The sequence below is a fragment of the Mesocricetus auratus genome, unplaced genomic scaffold (assembly GCF_017639785.1).
Source record: "Mesocricetus auratus isolate SY011 unplaced genomic scaffold, BCM_Maur_2.0 Super-Scaffold_100004, whole genome shotgun sequence".
Lineage (NCBI taxonomy): Eukaryota > Metazoa > Chordata > Mammalia > Rodentia > Cricetidae > Mesocricetus > Mesocricetus auratus.
Window position 1 is genome coordinate 85,638,970 of NW_024429189.1, and position 21,383 is coordinate 85,660,352.

Consider the following 21,383-nt stretch of genomic DNA (forward strand, 5'->3'; position numbering starts at 1 on the left):
GGAACTTGTTATATAGGCAGGCTGGCCTCACACTCATAGATTGAGTTAATCCTGCCTCTACCTTCCTGAGTCCTGAGATTGAAGCTGTGCCACCATGCTTGACCAAATAAGTACATCTTAGCAAGCACACAAAACGAGATGATGGCACAGGCTGTTAGCCCCCTGCCATAGCATACCTCTGTCCTTACTTCCCTCCTTCCCAGGCAACAATACCATCCACACGACACCGTTGTTCCAATGAGAGTTTTATATGGACAACTCAAACTTCACACGAATAACAACACAATAAACAAAGAGTAAATGCACGTTTAGTCAGGAAAGTTGCCACAGGGAGCAAGTTTGGAACTAATCCAGAGTTGTGTCAAACACTAAACCATATTTACAAGTCTAATTTGGAACTTGATACAAAAAGAAGCTGGGGGAAAAGCCATGAAATAGAAAATATATCTACACAGATACAAACGCCCATGTTTTCACACTTCTTTTTTTTCCCAGTTTTGACACAAGGAACAAATCAAAAGGAAAAGCCCGTTTCCCTTGAGGCCTTCTGTTTATGATGAGTATGTGAGAAGCCTCACAAGGGCTTGGACTCCAGGAGGCTGACCTCACTCTCCTTGGCTACACCTGCTCCTGACTACTTAGCTATGGAATGCGTGAGACATACACATGAAGACCCGGAAGTGAGAAAAAAAATATGGCTCGTTTACGGTTATGTACCAGAGCTCCAGCGTCTCCGAGCACTTTCACACCCTGCTCTTTGCTGGATCCTTGCAAACCTCTAACCTGCAGCAACAGAGCTCAGTGAAGCTTGTGATCCAGCACTCATGGGGTCAGTCACTTCAACCAATCACACAAGCCAGCTCCAAGCAAGCCCTGGGGGCCAGCAGCTGTCTGCTCTGTGGATAGGAAGTCTGGGCATTTTCTCTCCCTGGATTTCTCTTTGCTGCTGTGCCGTCAAGCTCTCCATCGTTCCCCCGGGCCCCAGACAGCTGCTTGGCTTATGTGTGTGTGTGTGTGTGTGTAATTTATTGTTCTCCTGCCGCTGGCTTGTCCCCTGCCTCTGTCTTCTCAGCCTGCGACTCTGGAGGGATGAGACACTGCACCTCCTCGGTGCTGATGGCAACTTTATCTGGCTGAAGCCACCTTTTGAAATGTTCCAGCGTGCTGCAAAAGAGCAGAACGGCTAGGTCAGACTTGGCCGATAATTACTTAACGATTAGCTCAGTTACTCAAATACTGCCTTCCCGCCCACCACCAGTTGCTTCCCACCCCCGCTTCTCCCTGCTAAGGTGCGGGGACAACAGACATCGCTACTGCTCTGACAGCTGCGCGCCCTGGCCGCTCAACAGCGTCCTTTACCCCCTAGTGGGCGCTTTGGCTCTAAGCAGCGCCAAAGCCCCTTCAAAGCAGGACCTCCAAAGGCTTGTGGAGAAGAGCTAAAGAGCTTGTGCCTCAGTTTTATCTTCTTTCCCCTCAAATCTGAAAAGAAGAGAAATTGTCAAGGGGAGGAAACAAATACCAAATTATGGGTGAGACAGAAAAACAGATCTTTTCTACCTAAGACAGTGTGGGGCTCAATTACACTAATAGAGTTTATTTGTAAGAACCGTAATTTGGGAGAGGGAGGATTAAGACACCTTTAATCCCAGCACTCCGAGGCAGAGGCAGCCTAATCTACAAAGTGAGTTGCAGGACAGTCAGGGCTGTTACACAGAGAAACCCTGTCCAAAAAAAGACACTAGATTAAAACATCTAAGAATCCAGTGTTTCCACCAAGGGCTCTTTTCATTTGCCTGTGGAGAGAGGGGGGGCTGGTCAGTTGTCAGGTTCCTGGCTCCCTTTCACCTCCCTCAAGCACCCAGAATCCTATACCAACAGTTATTACACATTCACAGTAACATATAAATGACAGGATATAATATGAACTCCATGCTATGCTCTTTAATGACATGCAGCAGCTAAGTATTGGTAGTTCACACCCACAGTTCTCAGCACTCAGGAGGCTGAGGCAGGACTATCACAAGTTCAAGACCAGCCTGGACCACAGAAAGAGACCACATTGCTAACCAACTAACCAAAGAAACAAACTAAAAGCATAAAGCCATAGGATTATGTGTTAAACAGTAGCATCTCTCACATGAGGAATCTCTTACCTCATGTGAGAGAATGCAAAATTGCCTGTTTAAAATGCAAATTTTAAGTTTGAAAACAAAAGCATAACTACTGTTTCCCATTTCGTTCTGCCAAATGACAGAAGCATTCGCACAGATGTCAGAGGAACAGAGCCTAGAGGTCAGAATAAGCAGGAGGTTGACTCAGGGAATCAGGGAAGAGCATTTACCCTTCTCTACCACCCTTTTCATGTAACTGTCCAATTACTTCTATAGAAAGGGAAAGCCAAAACAAAAGGGGACACTCACTTAGTTTTATGTGTGATTACATGAGCAGAGCAGTCTGACTTCAGAAAAAAGGAATTCTTGACTATGCAAGAGAAAGTTTTGGCTTCTTTTTATGTGTGTGTGTGTGTGCTTTTTGTTTTTTGTTTGTTTGTTTGTTTCTGTTTTTGTTTTTGTTTTTAAGACTGGGCTTCTCTGTGTAGCCCTGGCTGTTCTGGAACTCGCTCTGTAGTCCAGGTTGGCCTTGAATGCAGAGATCCACTTGCCTCTGCCTCCCAAGTGCTGGGATTAAAGACATGCACCATCACTCCTAGCCAAACTTTCATCTTCTTAGAGTTGGAATAGAGGGAGGTTTTTTGGAAGACAGACTTACATTGAGTCTTTACAGATAGAAAAAACATATTATCTTGTAAGTCTTTTGAGAGTAGCTGGGATGACCTTAAAAATGCTACACTGATTTCTGAAGGATCTGAGGGTATGCTGATTCAAAATGTGATAGAATGCAAACACAAAATGTGAGAGAATGCAAGTGAAAATGCTTTGTAAATTAAATGAAGTATGACTATGACATTTTACTCAGATATTGGCCTTGATTCCACCAGTAGCATCTTCACATGACACAATGGGATTGTGTGTTGTGAGCTAAAGTCATATTTCCCTAAGGACCTTACTTAAAAAATTAACTATTCCTCCCACCAATTTTTAAAATTGTGTGTGTGTGTGTGTGTGTGTGTGCGCGCGATGCACATGTGTGGTATATGTGTGTGCAGCAAGGCCCTTGGGTATACATCCAGAGGTGTGAAAAGAAGACACCCAGTGTCTTGATCCATCAGTCTCCACCTTATTCCTTTGAGACAGGGTCTCCCACTGAACCTGGAGTAGGTCAGTGATTTTTAAAGAGGGCTACAGTTAAGAGACTGCCTTGGGTTTCAGAGACTTTGGTCTTTAAAGCAGTGTTGAGATTGTAGCCCTTTCAAAGTTGGACTAAATGCATTTTGCATTATGATATAGTCATGCGCCTATGGGCAGGGAGTGAATGGTTTGAGTGACGTCTCTCGTATACTTAGGCATTTGAATACTTGGTCTCCAGTTGGAGATGCTGTCTCGAGAGGATTAGGAGGTGTGATCTTGCTTGAAGATATGCACCACTAAGGGAGAGCTTGGTGATGCTGTCTGGAGAGGATTAGGAGGTGTGATCTTACTTGAAGATATGCACCTCTGAGGGAGAGCTTTGGGGTTTCAAAGCCTCCCATCATCCCAAGTTTACTCTCTCTGCTTCCTGTTTGTGGCTCACGATGTAAACCCTCAGCTTTCTGCTTCCATCTCCAGTTACCACGCCCACCTGCTGCCATGCTTCTCCACCGTGATGGACTCTTCTCCCTCTGGAACTGAAGCCCCAAATAAACTCTTCCTTCTACAAGTTGCCTTGCTCATGAAGTCTTATCACAGCAACAGGAAAGTAACCAATACACCATACTCTAAGCACCAAGCAGTGTCATCACATAAAAGATGCTTAAAAATACATTTGTTTGATTCACACACTTTTTTTTCCAAGACAGAGTTTTTCTGTGTAATCCTGGCTGTCATGGAACTCACTATGTAGACCAGGCTGGCCTTGAACTCAGAGATTTGCCTGCCTCTGCCTCCTGAGTGCTGGGATTACAGCAGTGCACCACCACTTGGGTCATGACAGAAGCTCTATGGCAATGACAGGAGATAAGAAAACATGGTTCCAGCTACTGCTTCATCACTTCCTTCTCCAGTGCACCATATCCTTCGAAATGAAGAGGGTGGTTCATCCTCATACTAAATCTGTGGCTGAGATGTAGCTGAGGGTATTTGTCATCCTGCTGCTCTAAGGGCAAGACAACCTTCCAAGCGCTGATACTGATAACAGTACTGTGATATCACTGTCCCTGGGTTCTTCTTTTTTTTAATTAATTTATTTATTATGTACACAGTAATTGGCCTGCATGTATGCCTGCAGGCCAGAAGAGGGCACCAGATCTCTTTACAGATGGTTGTGAGCCACCATTGGTTGCTGGAATTGAACTCAGGACCTCTGGAAGAGCAGCCACTGCTCTTAACCCCTGAGCCATCTCTCCAGCCCTGTCCTTGAGTTCTTTTTTTTTTTTTTTTTTTTTTTTTTTTTTTGGTTTTTCGAGACAGGGTTTCTCTGTATTGTTTTGGAGGCTGTCCTGGAACTAGCTCTGTAGACCAGGCTGGCCTCGAACTCACAGAGATCTGCCTGCCTCTGCAGCCCGAGTGCTGGGATTAAAGGCGTGCACCACCAACTCCCAGCTTGTCCTTGAGTTCTTTAGTGAATGAAAGTATGCTCAGTGAAACCAGCTGTCAATTACCTCTCATCAGAATCAAGTCCATCCACAAAAAACTCCGACGCTAACTTCTCTTGGAGGAACCGATCCCAGCATTCCTTCTTAGCTTGAGCCAGGGTTCGAAGCATGTCCTTGGAAGTTACTTCCTCATTTAAACCTTTGATTCTCCTTAGTTTCTTCTCTGAAGAGAAATGGAGAAAAGAGTTATGAGCCTGTAGCAGCTATACAGCAAGTTCAAGGATAGGCCAAGCAAAGAAGACCTTGTCTCAAATATCCAACCAAACAGACCAGAAAGCAACATCAAAAACCCTTTTACTGATGAGCATGTCCACAGTCCCTGAGAAAAACAAACAAACAAACCCTCATTTTTAAGGGCAAAATGAAAATTGACTGAATATGCTTCTTTTCCAATCCCGCACTGCCTTGAGTAAATGTTTAACCCTGGAAAAGGAAGAACCATAGGCTCTCACGAATAAATCAGTGGCATGCTTTTTTTCTTTTGGAATCACAGAAACCCAGCAGGTGTCTCTCTAAGGAATGCTTGTTTTCCCTAGCTTGGCATGTGTGTTCCATCTCCTGTTTTCAACTCCTTGAAAGTAACATCTCTAAGGAGTAAATGGTTTTTCTTCTAGTTACAAGGACATGAAGTGGTTTCCAACCCTCATGAGAAAGAGTTAGAGAAAATGATGAGAGACCCAATGGTTCATTAGATGCTAAAACTGACTTGATGGGAATACAATAATAAGAGACCTTTAGGATCTCTATGTGGAATTAAATTCTTGATTAAAGAAAAATGTCTTCCAACATTTTAAAAAGTTTCTCAATTTGTGGCCTGGATGTTGGAGCCTAATAAAAACAAATATCTTGTAATCCCTTTGAGAGTGGTTCACAGGGCTTCCTGATGACAGATCTTTAATTACTCTTCTTTGCATTTTAATTGTCGAGGAGACCTCTTTTGAAGCACACAAGAAATGACATCACCATTACTTTCTGCCTTAACTTAGTCTTCAACTGTATATTTCAGTTACATACAATGTAAATTAGTTCTATTCAAGGACAAGTCACATATGTCACGGTGATTTCTTAAGGTAAAAGTGATGTCACACAACTCTTACTTTGGGTAAGTACACTCTATCAGGTTCACTGATGAAAGCCCCTAACATCACATTTCTCAGACAATATCCTGATTGTGCAGCAGTGTGTGAGTCTGCACAGATGTCACAGCAAAGCCATCTTCAAATTGGAGATCATCACTAGCAGCCTGCCCACTGCTGATGTTTCTTTAGACCAGTGGTTCTCAGTCTTCCCAATGCTGACACCCTTTAAAACAGTTCCTTATGTTGTGGTGACCCCCAACCATAAAACTACTTTTGTTGCTACTTCATAACTGTAATTTTGCTACTGTTATGTATTATAATGTAGATATTTTTGGAGGCTTGCATCCAAAATAAATACAGAGACTTGCCCAAGGGGTCTGGACTCAGGTTGAGAACCACTGCCTTAGAAGAAGGTGGTTGTTGGACTTCCACCTGAGACTCTGGCTCCACCTTCCTGTCCCCAGCCATTCGGCCCTACTTGCATGTGGGTACCCTCAAGAGGTGCTGCACTATATGGGCTGGGAGATGCTGACTGAGGGGACTCCATCTATGCAGCTATTGGGGGAAGTCATCATCCATATTGGGTGATATCTTTCAAGTTTAGCTGCTTTGGGGTCACCTATGCTCCTGTAAGTGTCTCCTCACCTATGCCCTGTAAACAAGCACAGCAAACCATTTGATTCCCCAGGGTAAACTTCGGTGTTACAGGACTTAGTCTTGTCATTGGGACCCCATAAGGGAGGGGTAGACATTGTCTCCCCAGGAAAGGAATACTCAAAACAACAAGCAATTGTTGGATGATGGATATTGATTTTGGGACCAATGGAAATTTTTATAATGTGCAGTCTTGTTTCCATTTCTAAAAATGTTACAACAGCTAACAGCCACTGACCAAAACAATAAACACCTTGTATTTCTGTCAGACACCAGCAAGAGCTCGCCCATGTAAAACACCTGAAGTTGATAAACATTAATGTTTAAGGTTTCTTTTCCCTTAAGTATATAAAAAGGATAATGTGCATCTAACATTTTTTTTTTTTTGGTTTTTCAAGACAGGGTTTCTCTGTATTGTTTTGGAGGCTGTCCTGGAACTCACTCTGTAGACCAGCCTGGCCTCGAACTCACAGAGATACGCCTGCCTCTGCCTCCCGAGTGCTGGGATTAAAGGCGTGCGCCACCAACGCCCGGCGCATCTAACATTTATTTAGCTGAATTTTTTTATTGTCGCTCTTCTCAGTGGATTCTTTTTGACACAAGTTTATTTGGCAATGAAAACAATCTTCAAATTGTCTGGCCTTAGTTGTCAAGTACTCTTTGAGGCTAGAATGGGCTTGCATGTGCTAGGCTCCCAAGCAGGTGTGGTTTAACAGGCATGTGGCACACTCCAAACCAGCTTACCATTATCACCTAAACCTTTCCTGGGCTGCAAAAAGGCTCTCAGCTTCCTTAAGAAAATTTGTGGTTACCAATTAGTTTCTTAGCAGATTTTAGAAAAGGCCAGTAGAGTTTTAACTTTCCAACCAATATTCACCAATCAACATCATCATCATCTCCAAGAGTGTTTCTTTTTTTTTCTTTCTGGTTTGGTTTTTGTTTTTCAAAACAGGGTTTCTCTGTGTAGTCCTGGCTATTCTGGAACTTGTAGACCATATTGACCTCAAGTTCAGAGATCCTCCTGCCTCTGCCTCCTGAGAGCTGGGATGGGATAGAAGGCATGGGCCACTACCACCCAGATCCAAGAGTGTTTCTTATAAGCCCTGGTCACCTGCTACCTACCAGCCAAAGGGTCTGGTTCTTTCCCAGGCTGTTGCCTCTTATCACTGTGGGGCAGATGTTCTGTCTGCTACAAACAGAACTCGTCCATCCCTTGGCCATGACAGCAGGCACTACTCTTCTCAGCTGGCTCCCTTACAAATCTCACATGGAGCCCACATCATGTCTTCCTTCCTTCCACCTGCATTTTTCTTGTAACTTTTCCTCTAGTCATCATTAATGAAACTCCCTTTGTTCTCCCAAGATATTTGTTAGCAATCACCTAAGCTGTCTCTTCTTTGTGTCCTTCTATATGGGTGTCCTCCTTCCTGTGTTCAGCAGCAGACTGGTTGCCTAACAGAGGGCTTAGATTTGACTACCCCCACTGTAAAAATCATAAATATATTAGTATTGGACTTCTTCAAATAGTAATTACTAGATTTGGTTTTGGGACACATGGATTTTACCATAATGAAAAACATTTAGGGAAATGTATTTATCCTGATTTAAACAGTACACATTGTATAGATGAAATGAAACATTACATGCTACTAATCAAAGCAATAAATACCTCGTGGTCCTTTAAATTACCAGCAAGAACTCACCTGTAAAACAAAACAAAACAAACAAACACACAAAAACACCCTGTAGGTGATATAGGTTAGTAACTAAGGGATTTTCATTTTTCTTGAAGGAAGTAAAAGGAGTGATGAATATCTAACATTTAACTAATTTTTGTCTTTTAGAAAAAAAAGGCTCCAGGTATGGTGGTGTATGAATTTAATTCCAGCACTCAGATAGGCAGAAGCAAGTGTATCTCTGTGAGTTCAAGGCCATCCTGATCTACAAAGCAAGTTCCAGAACAGCTAGGGCTGTTACATAGAGAGACCCTGTCTCAAAAAACAAACAAAGACAAAAAAGAAAAGGGGTGGGGTGTGGGACTCCTTTCCAGCAAATAACTTGAGACATCTTCTAGAATTACATCTGGCCCACATGTGGCAAGTGTTGGAACCTGGCATTATGCTGCCCCTGCCCCTGACAATGTGTGGGACATGAATATTAGCATTCAGGCAGATACTTAGGCAGCTCAAAGGGCCCTGTGTTGTGTGACCACATCATGGCTTTGTCACGCGTTATGGGGCTGAGTAAGGACTCAGTACGCATGTCCAAACTTCCCCTTTTAAGCCAACAACTCCACATATTCGCTCTCTCCTCTCTCTCTTTCCCTCTCTCCCCCTTCCTCCTTTTCTTCTTCCCTTTCCCTTTAATAAACTCCACATGGATTTGTTGAGTCTCATGGTTCTGTTTTCATCTACCTGTTACCAAAGCATGGTTTCCTGTTCCATCTACTCTGCTTGTAACTGAAACAAAAGAACAATAGCAAGGAATATATATATATATATCATACATATATTATATATATATGAAAACTAAAGACAATATAGCAGAACTTGCCTCCCTAAAAAACACGCTGGGGTGAGGGCAGAAGACAGAGAAGGGAGGAAAAGAGACAGACAGACAGAGAGATGGAGAACTTACCTAGAGATGCTAAATACACTTCTGAATCTTGCAAGGGAGCCCAGGGCTTTACAGCTGGCTGGACCGGCTCCACGTGGCCTTCACCTGCAGGATGTGAATCCGTAAAAGAGTCTGAGAAAGCATTGCTGGCAACATCTTCTTGGGCAGGACTAGGCAGACAAGAACAGATTTCAGCCCAGAGATCCCGGCCAGATTTTGTAGCTGAAGAGTCAAGGCTTTCAAACATTTTCATTTGGACTCTGAGCTGAAAAAGAGAAGCTCAGTGAGTAAAGATTAGCTCAAATACAGTATAATACTGGGTGTGGTGGCGACTGCCTTTAGACCCAGAACTTGGGAGGAGGCAGAGGCAGGCAGATCTCCATGAGTTCCAGGACAGCCAGGAATACGCAGTGAGACTTTGTCTCTAAATAAATGAAAGAAAGAAAGAAGACAGATGGCTCAGACATTAAGAGCACTGGCTGTTCTTGTAGCGGTCTAGAGTTTGGTCTTCAGCCTCCACATGGCAGCTCACAACCATCTTTAACCCAGTTCCAGGGGATCCAATGCCCTCTTCTGGCTCTGCGGGCACCATGCATGTATGTGGTACACATACATACATGCAGGAGAAACACATATAAAATAAAATAATAATACAGTATAGCCAGGTGTGGTGGTGCACACCTTTAATCCCATCATTCCCGAGGCAGAGGCAGATAGATATCTATGAATCTGAGGCTACGCTGGCCTACATAGCAAGTTCCAGGTCAGGGCTTCATTGTGAGACTCTGTGTCAAGATAATTCACACACACACACACACACACACACACACACACACACACACACACACACACACACACACACACCAAATCTGTGAAGGAGACTGAGAAGTGCATTAAAGGAGCCCAGGGTTTTATAGCTGGCTGGGCAGAAGATTCTGCTGCCTCCAGAGGGCCTACACCTGCAGGGTGAGAACCCATAAAGGAGTGTGAGAAGCTATAGCCCAGCCCTGCATGTTATATAATCAATAAACACAAGAATGTCTGTGATGTTTCCACTGTGCACAAGTAGCTAGCTACACTATTCCCTACAGATCTCCAACATGCAGCTGTTCTGTCATCAGTCAGTTAAAGCCTGTCTTCAGCAGGGCACAAACAGACAGTCTTACATAAGAAAACAGCAAAACCGTTGCTTGGTGAAAAGTGCCTGTCAAAGAGTCCTATCCTAATGCAAGGGCATTCACTCACTACAGTAGCAGCTGGGCTATACACTTCAAGTTCCTCAGCATCCCTATCCATACTTTTTTTTTTTTTTTTTGGTTTTTCGAGACAGGGTTTCTCTGTATTGTTTTGGAGGCTGTCCTGGAACTCCGCCTGCCTCTGCTGGGATTAAAGGCGTGCGCCACCAACGCCCGGCTTCCTATCCATACTTTTGACCACTTTTTGGGGTTACTATGTTAGCTGCCCATATTTATGTGGGTAAGTGTGATAATTCAACAAATGTATGCAATGTGTAATCTCCCAGATAATTAGCACTGAATACAAACAGTGAAAGAGAGGCACTTTCATCGTTTTACAGACACAGTTAGGTGTGGCAGGGCACATCTGTGACGCCCGCACTCGGAAGTCTGGGGTCGAAAGATTGTCAACTCCAGGAACTGGTGAGGAAGAAGGAAGAGGCGCAGGAAAAAGGCGAGGAAGAAGCGGGAAGACGAAATAACAAGATCAAACGAGTAGTTTGCTCAAAGCTGCATCGCTGGTATTTGATGCTTTGCTCCCCAAATCCTTATTTTTACCCAGCACCACTCTGCCTGCTCCGGAAATACACTGAGCCGCCCACGCTGAGATCGATGAGAAGGGCTATGTGCACAGCCTAGGGATTTCCATAACCATCTAGATTTATAGACTAGGTCCACAGCTTCTTGTAAGAGGGCTTTTAAAGATCAGGAAAGCTGACGAGGGCAAAGTCTGAAAAATTCCAGCAGACACTCTAGACAGCGCGAGGGCCCAAAGTAAGAGGAACAGATACGTCACGGAGTCCTTAGACTCTCCATCGAGGTCCTCTGAACACACCCAAACCCCAAGTCTGCTTTCACCAGGGAGCCCGCCTCTCCCTGACCCCGGAACGTCCAAAACAGCGGAGGAAACCGTGTGTCCAGATCCCAGGCCTCAGTCACCCACGGCCTCAAGAACTGACTGCCCTTGAAGATCCGGGTCCTAATAACTTCAGTTGTGTTCCGGGGTCAGGCCATAGGAGATGCTAAACACCGGACACCGTGGCCCTTCACCTACCGCAATCACCTGCCGGGCAGCCTCCAAACGCCCGGCTCTGGTCTGTCGCTGGCAGTCAGGAAGAAGCAGTGAGGGGCGGAGTCTCTGAATGACGGAGTCCAGGAGTTCTCCAATTGATGCCTAATTTTCTGGCATCCTGTGAGTTGATTGGTAGAGTAGAGTTAGTGACGCCCAGAGGGCGGGCAGTCGGTGGGCGGAACTAGTAGTTGCCAGGGAACGGTGGAATCGCTTATCCAGAGTTTCCTCTCCAAGACAGGATTGATTCTTAGCAGGTCCCAGAGTTCCAGCTTTCCACCCAGCCATCCCGATTCGGATAGGGAAACCAGTTTTCTAGACTTCTTGGTTCCCAAAGGTCTTGATTTCTAAAACCCTTCTGAAAGAAGGTGCCTGCCTGTCTTATTTACCTAGGGGGTTCGCAAAGCCCTGAGGCTCTAGGCTCAGCCCTTTCCACCTGTCCTTGCCTGGACTGTTTTCAGTGTATTTCCCAATCTTGGGTAAAAATACGGACTCTTGGGGGGAGTAAATCGTGTATCATTTACCTTCCAGACAATTCTCTGAATATTTGTGTTGCCTTTATCCCCTGACTACCCCAAGTTAGAACATGTCAGTGACACAGAACATCAGTTAGTCTCATTCACTAACTTCTGAGACTTTCCTTCATTTATTTGAAAAATACCAAGCTCCTACTCTGCTATAGGTATTGTGAGTGTGAATTCAGGACACACAAGACTGGGCATGTGCCCCAAAGATCCTTAAAGCTCAGTGCAGGAGAGGCTCCACCAGAGACACAGACAAATTTACAATGCCACCAAAGAGTTATGGAGGATGAGGGTAGTGTGGGGAGGAAGAGTGGGAGATGGATAGAGGGAGGAAGGGAGGGGAGAGAAAGGAGAGAGAGAGAGAGAGAGAGAGAGAGAGAGAGAGAGAGAGAGAGAGAAACAGTTTTATCATACCTGCAATAGCCAGGCTTGGTGGTGGACACCTGTAACCCCAGCATTCTAGAGCTGAGGCAGGAGGTTGTGGAGCTCAAGGCCAGCAAGAGGTATATAGTTAGTTCCAGGTTCAACCTGAACTACAAGGAAAGAGCCTATCTAAAAGTAAAATTATCATACACATCCTCGAAATGTTATCAACATGTTCCTTTAGTTATTCCTTGTTCCCAATTTTTAAAAATTATTTATGTGTATATTTTCCATCTGTAAAAGTCAGAAGAGGGTGTTGGATGCTCTGGAGCTGGAGTTGTAAGTGGTTGTGAGAGTTCTGATGGGGATGCTGGGAATTGAACCTGGTCCTCTGGAAGAGCTGCAAGCACTCTTTTATATATATATATTTATATATATAACAACAACAAAACAGAGTTTTTGTTTCCATCCCATTGGGCAGGCCTCGGCGGGCCTTGGCAGGGTGGGGAGCAGGCTCTCATAAAGGGAAGAGGCCTCTTCTCTACTTGCGATGAGTGATGAGCGGTTCCACAGCACCACGATGACTGAGTCTCGCGCAGAAATATCTTAGAAATGTAGCGGTCCTTGCCGACAGGCTTGGACTTCTTGCCCTTGTCGCTCTTGGGGACCTCAGTCCATATCTCCTTCGTGTTCTCCAGCACCATGTTGCAATGCCTATCAAAGGTCTTCACCCGTCCCAGGAGCTTCTTGTTCTGACAGCTAATGAGCACTTGTGTGTTCTTGACTGACTGTGTGAGCATCGAGAGTGCTGGGATTAAAGGCATGCACCACTACTGCCTGGCTTCCAAACACATTCTTGATTTTCAATTTGGTCTAACAGATATCTGGATGCCAGGATAAGAAGGCACCTTTAACCAATTTAAGAAACTGAAAAATCACAGTTTCTTAAATTTACAACCACAAATTAACAATTTAGAACACAACTAATTCATTCAAGTCTCCAAATCTGATTCATGTGATGGACCTTGGTGTCCACCAGTGATGATTAGGGCTTTCTTCTTTTTCTGTTTCTATTCCATCTTGAGAAGGCCTGTCTTTACCTCTGTTTCTGCACCACATTATCAACCCTGCCCCCAGAAATGCCCTCACTGACATACCCAGAAGTCTGCTAGACTAGCACAGATTGGTTAGTTCAGAAGATGCTGGATAAGTAAAGAATACTCTCCTAGGTATGTCTCCATCCAGTAAGGTTGGCAGTTAAAAGGAACCATCATAGCCAGTTTGTGGCTTCTACCTCTTGGAGGCAATTATGTAATCTCAGAAGTTTCTCTGCTTAAAAGAAGGGGAGAAGCTGGGCGGTGGTGGCGCATGCCTTTAATCCCAGCACTCGGGAGGCAGAGGCAGGCGGATCTCTGTGAGTTCGAGGCCGGGCTGGACCGATAGCCTCCGAAACAATACAGAGAAACCCTGTCTCGTAAAAACCAAAAAAAAAAAAAAAAAAAAGAAGGGGAGAGATTCTGGGAGTATAGTTTAGTGGTAGAACATTTTCTCAGTATGTGCAACACCCAGGGTTTGATCTCCAATACCACAAAAACTCAATTGCTTTAAAAGTTTTAAATGTGTTGGGAAGATGCCAGATGCCCATAAAGTATGGGGAATGCTGGAATGCTCTGAATTAGCCATAAAGTACAGGGAATACTGGCATGCTCTGTGTTAGTGCTCCTCCAGCCTTCCGGAGAAATCAGGCAACAATCAGGCTCAAGTGTAGATTTCTGTTCAAAAGTCAAGAAGAGTGGGAGAATGAGATTTTGATTTGTTTTTACAGCCAACAATTTTGCTAAGCACTATTCTGTGTTTTAATTGGGTTAATTTGTTAATTCTCCCAGCTCTGTGCCAGAACAATCTGGAATGAAAAATGGGCTCCAGGTTGCAATAGGCTGAAGAGAGAGGCGAAAAGATCCCAGACTGTATGGAGCTTATGAGACTTGCTATGGAAGTGTGGCAACAACAGCAAGGGATGGACACCTGCAATTTCAGTCAGAAGAAAGGGAACTTATTCTGGTAAAAGCAAAAGTGACTTCAAGGTAGGACATCCCTGTTTTATCTAACCCAAATGAAGGACATCAGGCATTGGTTGTGCTGGGATCCAGTTATAAAGCGCCACATACAATTTAATTTACTTACAATGTACCAGGAATCATTTGGGGAAAGCCAACTAAAGTTACTCAGAGGCAACCATGGTTATGACTCAAGATGGCTTCGATTAGGTCAAGCTGACTTTGCACAAACTCTATGATGTAGAAAGCCTGTTTATGTACAAATTTCTTTGGGGAAAATGTTACCATCATTGTAAGATTATTTTCCTTTCCTCTTTCTGTTTCTCTCTGTCTGTGTGTCTGTCTGTCTGTCTCTTTCCAGAGTATCATTGTGTAGCCCTGGCTTGTCTGGAACTCTCTATGTAGTTCAAGCTGAACTCAAACAGATCCACCTGCCCCCTTAGTGCTGTGTTGAAAGGCATCAACTTCAGTGCTCAGCCCTTATTGTAAATTTCTTTTCTCTTTTCCTGCTTTCCTTTCTCCCTCCCTTCCTCCCCCCTCCCTTCCATGTATGAGTGCATTGTCTGCATGTATACCAGCATACCAAAAGGGGGCATCAGATCCCATTATAGATTGCTGTAAGTCACCATGTGGTTGCTGGGAATTGAACTCAAGACCTCTGGAAGAGCAGTCAATGCTCTTAACAGCTGAGCCATCTCTTCAGCCCATAAATTTTTTAATAAGAGCACTCATTCAAGAGACAGTGTTTTCCTTTTGAAACAATTCTGTTCTGTACCCACAACCAGTGAAAAACTCAACCTCTTTTTTAAAAGCAGGTGATTAGGAATCTAGCATTTCATCATAAGGACTTCTGAGCTGCAGAGATACCTCAGTCTGCTCTGGAATAAGACTAACATCTCCAGTCCTTCATTTGGTTTGATAAGACCTTTGTTTAGACTAGCTTTGAGCTCACTATGTGTTCAAAGATGACCTAAAACTTCCAAACCCCCTACATTCACCTCCCAATAGAATTCAGCTAAAAAACTTTTTTGATATTCTCCAGAATGCTAATACATAAGAATAGTCTAAACCAACATTATATTTATATCATAATATCATAAATGCCCATGAAAAATTCATGCTCGCATTCTTGAATTGGACTAGACAGTTGTCTAGCTTTTTTAGACACTGGTATCCAAATGATTACCTATGGAATCCCACTGTGAAGACTAAACAGGGTTATAGTCCATTATTATAGGCACTTTGTAAAAAGAAAAGACTGAACTAATTCCTTCTTGGTAGAAGGAAAGCTCCCTTATAGGATTCTGGATTTTGACATAGGAACACAAAGAGGCTGAGATTTTTCAAGAGACAAAAGGGTATGGAGCAGAAAGTCCTTTGGCACAACTGCACACCTCACGGTGCCAGCATCCCAACTGGGTTTCTTCTCCAGCAACAGGAAGTTTCTAGAGGACTTTGCTTCCCCTGACTTGGTCTCTTTGTTGAGTCTATACTTTAGGTCTTTTATGAATCCTAAAAGGCACAAATATCCTTTCTATAATTCCCTCTCCAAGGAAGTTAGCCAACATAGATTTCAGCATTTCTCATTTAAGAACTGTAGCACCCTGGGAAGATGGCTCGGTTGATAAAGTACTTGCCATGCAACCGTCGTAGCAACTTTCATTCTTTTTTTCCCCTGCTTATTTACTTGTTTGTTTTTATTTTATTCATTCATTTTGTTTTTGTTTGTCGAGACAGGGTTTCTCTGTGTAACTCGGCTGTCCTAGAACTTACTCTGTAGACCAGGCTGACCTCGAATTCACAGAGATCCACCTGCACCTGCCTCCTAAGTGCTGGGATTGAAGGCATGCGCCACCACCGCCTGGCTTGTCTGTTTTTAAGAAAAGACAACAATTATTATTATATTGCTTGTTCGTTTTTATTCTGAGACACGCTCTTGCGTAACCCTAGAACTGAAACTAACGCTGCTTCTGCCTCTGCCCCCTGAGCGCGGAGACTACAGGTGTGCGCTGCCTTGCCCACTCTGCCTATTTTAGGTAAACTTTTAACTGTTTCACAGACCCGGGGAAGTAGTACCTCACCCTATGGAATTTGTATCATCATCTCCATCCAACTCTTTTACATGGCGCCCTCCCGAAGATTTCCTTTAGAAAATAACCTCTGATCTCTTTGATGAGGGGAGTCTGTGTACAGTCAGTTGCTGCACACGCCACTGGAGGGAACACATCCTCAGACACCTAACTTTTCCAACACAACTCACTCGCTCCCTTCTTGCTAACCCCGCCTGTCTGGGTCTCTCTGATTGGTTGCTTCCATATGACGCCATCAGATTGCGACCCTGAAGCAGTTGGCCGGGCTGTCATGTGGCGGGGTGTCCACGGCTGCCTAGGCATCCTTGTGCAGTGGCGGGCGGCGCTCTGGTCCCATAGCTTTGCCAGCACTTGGAGTGGCTATAAGGAGGCGATGGCTGAGGCACTGTCCACCCAGGCCAAAGCAACAGGCGGGTTGAAGGCTCTGGTTCAGCAAAATGGAGACTCTGGTAGTGACCAGAGCAGAGAGCCGCTCGTGGAGGGCCTGGATCCGGCGGCGGTGGGGAAACAGGTCCCTGGGAGCCGGGGGCCGGCCCAGGGAGGCGAAGAGCAGGTCTCGGGGAGCGGGGAGCAGGCCCCAGCTCCAGTCGCCGACTCAGGCAAGAGGAAGAAGCGGCGAGGTGCCACCGGGGAACGGGTCGTGCCGCCCCCGAAGAAACGGCGGACTGGGGTCAGCTTTGGCGATGAGCACTTTGCAGAGACTACCTACTACTTCGAGGGCGGCCTGCGCAAGGTTCGGCCCTATTACTTTGACTTCCAGACCTACTGTAAAGGTCGCTGGGTGGGCCGCAGCTTGTTGCACGTCTTCAGCACCGAGTTCCGATCCCAGCCACTGGCGTACTACGAGGCTGCAGTCCGGGCGGGACGCCTGCATCTCAACGAGGAACCAGTTCAGGACCTCAACATCGTGCTCAAGGTGGTGTCCGGCTAGAATCAGGCTTTGAGAAAAGGAGGAAAGGTTTTGCTTTGTTGTTTTCCGGATTCAGCTTTTAAATGCTGGAGTAAAATGATGGTAACCCCGGAATAATCTCGTTTTCCCTTGGGACTCGTTTAGTTCCCGCTTCCCACATCCTCAAGTAGACAGTCTTTCCATGCTGTAGAACTCACCCCAGCAAGGTGGTTTGTTTTTAAGAGACTGAAATGGAAATTTTCATGTTCCTTTTACATCTGCCTTGTGGCAAGGGGGCTGCCTGCTCTCTACCCTGCATGATAGATCTCTATACAAAGAATAATAGTAGATACCTCATTCATGTGTTCTTAACTGTATCAGGCACCAAGTTAAGTATCTTGTGCGCTCTAACATGGAGTAACATATTGCTACTCAATTTTGTGATAGAACTGAACCTCACAGTAAGGCAACAGTGCAATTTCCAAAGTGTGTGCTCGTATTAATGCTTAAAGTATTGGTCATGGATCCTGATGTTATAGAATTAGGAATTCAGGGATAGATACTAGCCAGGTGCTGAGACTTTTTTTTTTCCATGAGACCCCTGTCATTAACATTGACTCACCACGATGGTAAGAAGAATAAGGTAATTTTCAGATTTGGCAACAACCTCTCTTATACTGATTTTGAAAACCACCGGTCTGTCATAACCTTCACATTCACAGGTAAGAAAACTGAGGCCCAGAGAGGTTATGTAGTGATCTAGTGTCAAATGTAGATGTAGAGCCTAGAGTTTTAGGCTTACAGCTTGGTGTTGTTTGTTGAAGGTTATAACCGGTAACAAATAGAGGTTCCCCCATTTGAAGAACATTTGCTTTCAAAATATATTCGTATTAGATGGCTAGATGGCTCAGCAGGTAAAGGTCCTTGTCACAACCTTTTGCCTCTGCATGTGCCTTTATGCATACACACACGTAAATGTAATAAAGAATTTTTAGTTGGGCATTGGTGGCGCACGCCTTTAATCCCAGCACTCGGGAGGCAGAGGCAGGCGGATCTCTGTGAGTTCAAAGCCAGCCTGGTCTACATAGCGAGTTCCAGGACAGGCTCCAAAGCAATACAGAGAAACCCTGTCTCAAAAAACCAAAAAATAAAAAAATAAAAAATGTATTTTAAATACAACTTTACTGTACAGATTATACAAAGAAGCAAGACCAGAAAACACCTGTAATCTCATCGACTAGGTATTTTTCAACACTAGGTGTATGCCTGTGTTTATTTTATTTTTACAAAATGAGATCATACTACACCTTGTTTTTCTGCCCAAGGCTTTGCTGCGACCATTCCTCCATGCCACTAAGGAACAGAGGAAGCTGGGTGAATAGTAGACTGTTTATAAGCTGCTGGCCCCAGACTGACTGCTTACTTTTTTCTTTGACAGGACAATGACTTCTTGCGGAACACAGTGCACAGACATGAGCCACCAGTCACAGCAGAGCCTATTCGCCTTCTAGCTGAGAACGAAGACGTGGTTGTGATAGACAAACCATCCTCCATTCCTGTCCACCCCTGTGGCAGATTCCGACACAACACAGTCATCTTCATCCTAGGCAAGGAGCACCAGCTGAAGGAGCTCCACCCACTGCACCGGCTTGATCGCCTCACCTCAGGGGTGCTCATGTTTGCCAAGACAGCTGCAGGCTCAGAGAAGATTCACGAGCAAGTTCGGGACCGGCAGGTGAGCCGGGCTTTGTCTTCTGGAGACTGCTTCCTGGGCTCCCACACGCTTTGTGTTAGAAAGAGGTCATGAAGTTCTAGATTGTCTAAAGTTCCTACTTTAAAAAGGCTCAGTACCTAAAGGGAAAGACAGACTATCCTGTGTGTCTCAGGTTTTGAGGAGAGCTTGGTTGGCAGGAAGACTAGATAAAGTTGGAAGAGTAAGATCATTGTCTAGTATTTATTATGATCTTGAGACTTGGAATTCTGCATCTGTATCATTATTTACTGAGCACTTGCCAGACTTAATCCCCAACACATTAGAAACAAATTTACTAAATGCTTACAGCAGCTCTGTGAGGTAAATGTTTTCTGATTTTATATTTTTTATTAGATGCATTCATTTTATTTGATATGAGTGTTTTGTCTACATGTGTGTATGTGTCACACATGTGTGCATGGTGCTTACAGAGGTCAGAAGGGGAATTGGAGTTAGGGATGGTTGTGAATAACCATATAGACGCTGGGAACTGAACCCAGGTCCTCTGAGAGAGCAGCACACGATATTAACCGCAGAGCTATCTCTCCAGCCCCTCATCTCATACTTTCTAGATGACGTATGGGAATGTACAGAGTTGAAGTTACCTAGGGTGGTGAATCTGACAAAGCTGGCATTAGGGTTTGAATCATCATCTCTCAGATGCACTGGTGCACTCTGTAGAGGGTTCAGACTCTGAGATTTGGCTTTGGACTGACTTTACCCCTTTTCCTCCTTTGTAGCTGGAGAAGGAGTATGTGTGCCGGGTTGAAGGGGAGTTCCCCGACAAGGAGGTAATTTGCAAGGAACCCATCTTAGTGGTGTCTTACAAAGTAGGAGTGTGCCGTGTGGACCCCAGGGGCAAGCCCTGTGAGACTGTCTTCCAGAGGCTGAGCTACAATGGCCACTCCAGTGTGGTACAGTGCCGACCGCTTACAGGCCGTACTCACCAGATCCGAGTCCACCTGCAGTTCCTGGGCCACCCCATTCTCAATGACCCCATCTACAATTCAGCTGCCTGGGGTCCGTCTCGAGGTCAGGGTGGCCACATTCCAAAGACAGATGAGGAGCTTCTCCGGGACCTGGTTGCAGAGCATCAGGCCAAAGAAAGCCTGAATGTGCTAGATCTCTGTGAGGGTGACCTGGCCCCAGGACTTGGGGATTCTACAGCCCCCTCTTCAGAGTTGGTTAAGGACAGCCTTGGAGAATTGGCTTCAGTAGCCCAGAAGACAGAGGGAATAGCTGAAGCAGCCTCTCAGGATCTGGACACACCAGAGAAAGCAGCTAAAGCAGATGTTGTGAATCAAGAAACAGACCCACTCTGTGCAGAGTGCCGGCTGCTGCGACAGGATCCCCTGCCCCAGGATCTTGTGATGTTCCTGCATGCCCTCCGCTATAAAGGGCCAGACTTTGAGTATGTCTCACCCATGCCAGCCTGGGCACAGGATGACTGGCAGGAAGACTGAGGGATGTGGCCAATGGAGGACTGGCTTCTCAGGTTGGAACAAGGGTGGGCCTTGGGGCAGGGACGGGTCCCATTGGTTGATTCTCAGGGTTTGGAGAAGATGAGGTTTCATTGTAAAGGAACCTGCTCCTGCTACCTCCTTCCTTTTCGCTCTTTTGGGGACTTTCAGGTCTGTAAATATATCATTTTTTTCTAACACATTGTATATCAGTTTTTACTGGCTTTTTTTTACACCTCCTCCCCTCTTCCCCAATGCTTAGGATAGAATCTAGGTCCATTCACAAGGAAGGCAAGTGCTCTACAGCTGAACTCCATTCCTAGACCCTTAGTACTTTTGAGTTTCTCTTTGTAGCTCAGGCTGCTCTTGAACAGTGAATCCTACCTCTGCTACCCAACTGGGAACACAGGCATGAAGCACCATGCCTTGCTTTTAAAAATTGAGATAAAATTCACATAGTATAAAATTAGCCAATTTAAGATATACACTTCTTTATTGGCCTTTACTATGTTCACGAACTTGAGCAACATTATCTCATGATTTCAAACATTTTCTTACCCCTAAAGGAAATCTATACCTGTTAAACACTCATTCCCCTTTCTCTTCTCTCAACTGGTAAATATTAGTCTATTCTTTATGGATTTGTGTGTTCTAGGCATTTCATATAAATGGACTCATAACCTTCGGTGTCTTGTTTTTTAAAGATTTATTTAATGTTCACTGGTGTTTTGCCTGTATCTACTTTGTGTGAGGGTTTTGGATTCCCTGGAACTGGAGTTACAGATAGTTATGTGTTGGTGGGAGTTTCTATCCTGCCAGCAGCTTCCAAAACACTGAGGCTTAT

The 21,383-nt window shown here is 44.8% G+C and overlaps 2 protein-coding genes across 3 annotated transcripts; one reads left to right on the forward strand and one right to left on the reverse strand.

Annotated features, from left to right (window-relative positions):
• Positions 1-228: 228 nt before the first annotated feature.
• On the reverse strand, positions 229-11,528 carry Ccdc32 (coiled-coil domain containing 32). 2 transcript variants are annotated; one of them, XM_013117844.3, is made up of 4 exons: positions 11,389-11,528; positions 9,121-9,364; positions 4,757-4,913; positions 229-1,164 (listed from the first exon to the last, which is right to left on the reverse strand). In XM_013117844.3, the coding sequence occupies exons 2-4, from the start codon at positions 9,350-9,352 to the stop codon at positions 1,026-1,028; spliced, it is 528 nt and encodes a 175-aa protein (XP_012973298.1). In that variant the 5' UTR covers positions 9,353-9,364; positions 11,389-11,528; the 3' UTR covers positions 229-1,025. The 2 variants fall into 2 exon arrangements, with proteins under 2 accessions (XP_012973298.1, XP_012973305.1); XM_013117851.2 differs by having other exon boundaries at positions 9,121-9,359; positions 11,389-11,469.
• Positions 11,529-16,690: 5,162 nt separating this feature from the next.
• On the forward strand, positions 16,691-21,224 carry Rpusd2 (RNA pseudouridine synthase domain containing 2). Its single transcript, XM_005064736.4, has 3 exons — positions 16,691-17,353; positions 18,765-19,061; positions 19,820-21,224. Exons 1-3 carry the CDS (start codon positions 16,709-16,711, stop codon positions 20,540-20,542), a joined length of 1,665 nt encoding a protein of 554 aa, XP_005064793.1. The 5' UTR covers positions 16,691-16,708; the 3' UTR covers positions 20,543-21,224.
• Positions 21,225-21,383: the final 159 nt, after the last annotated feature.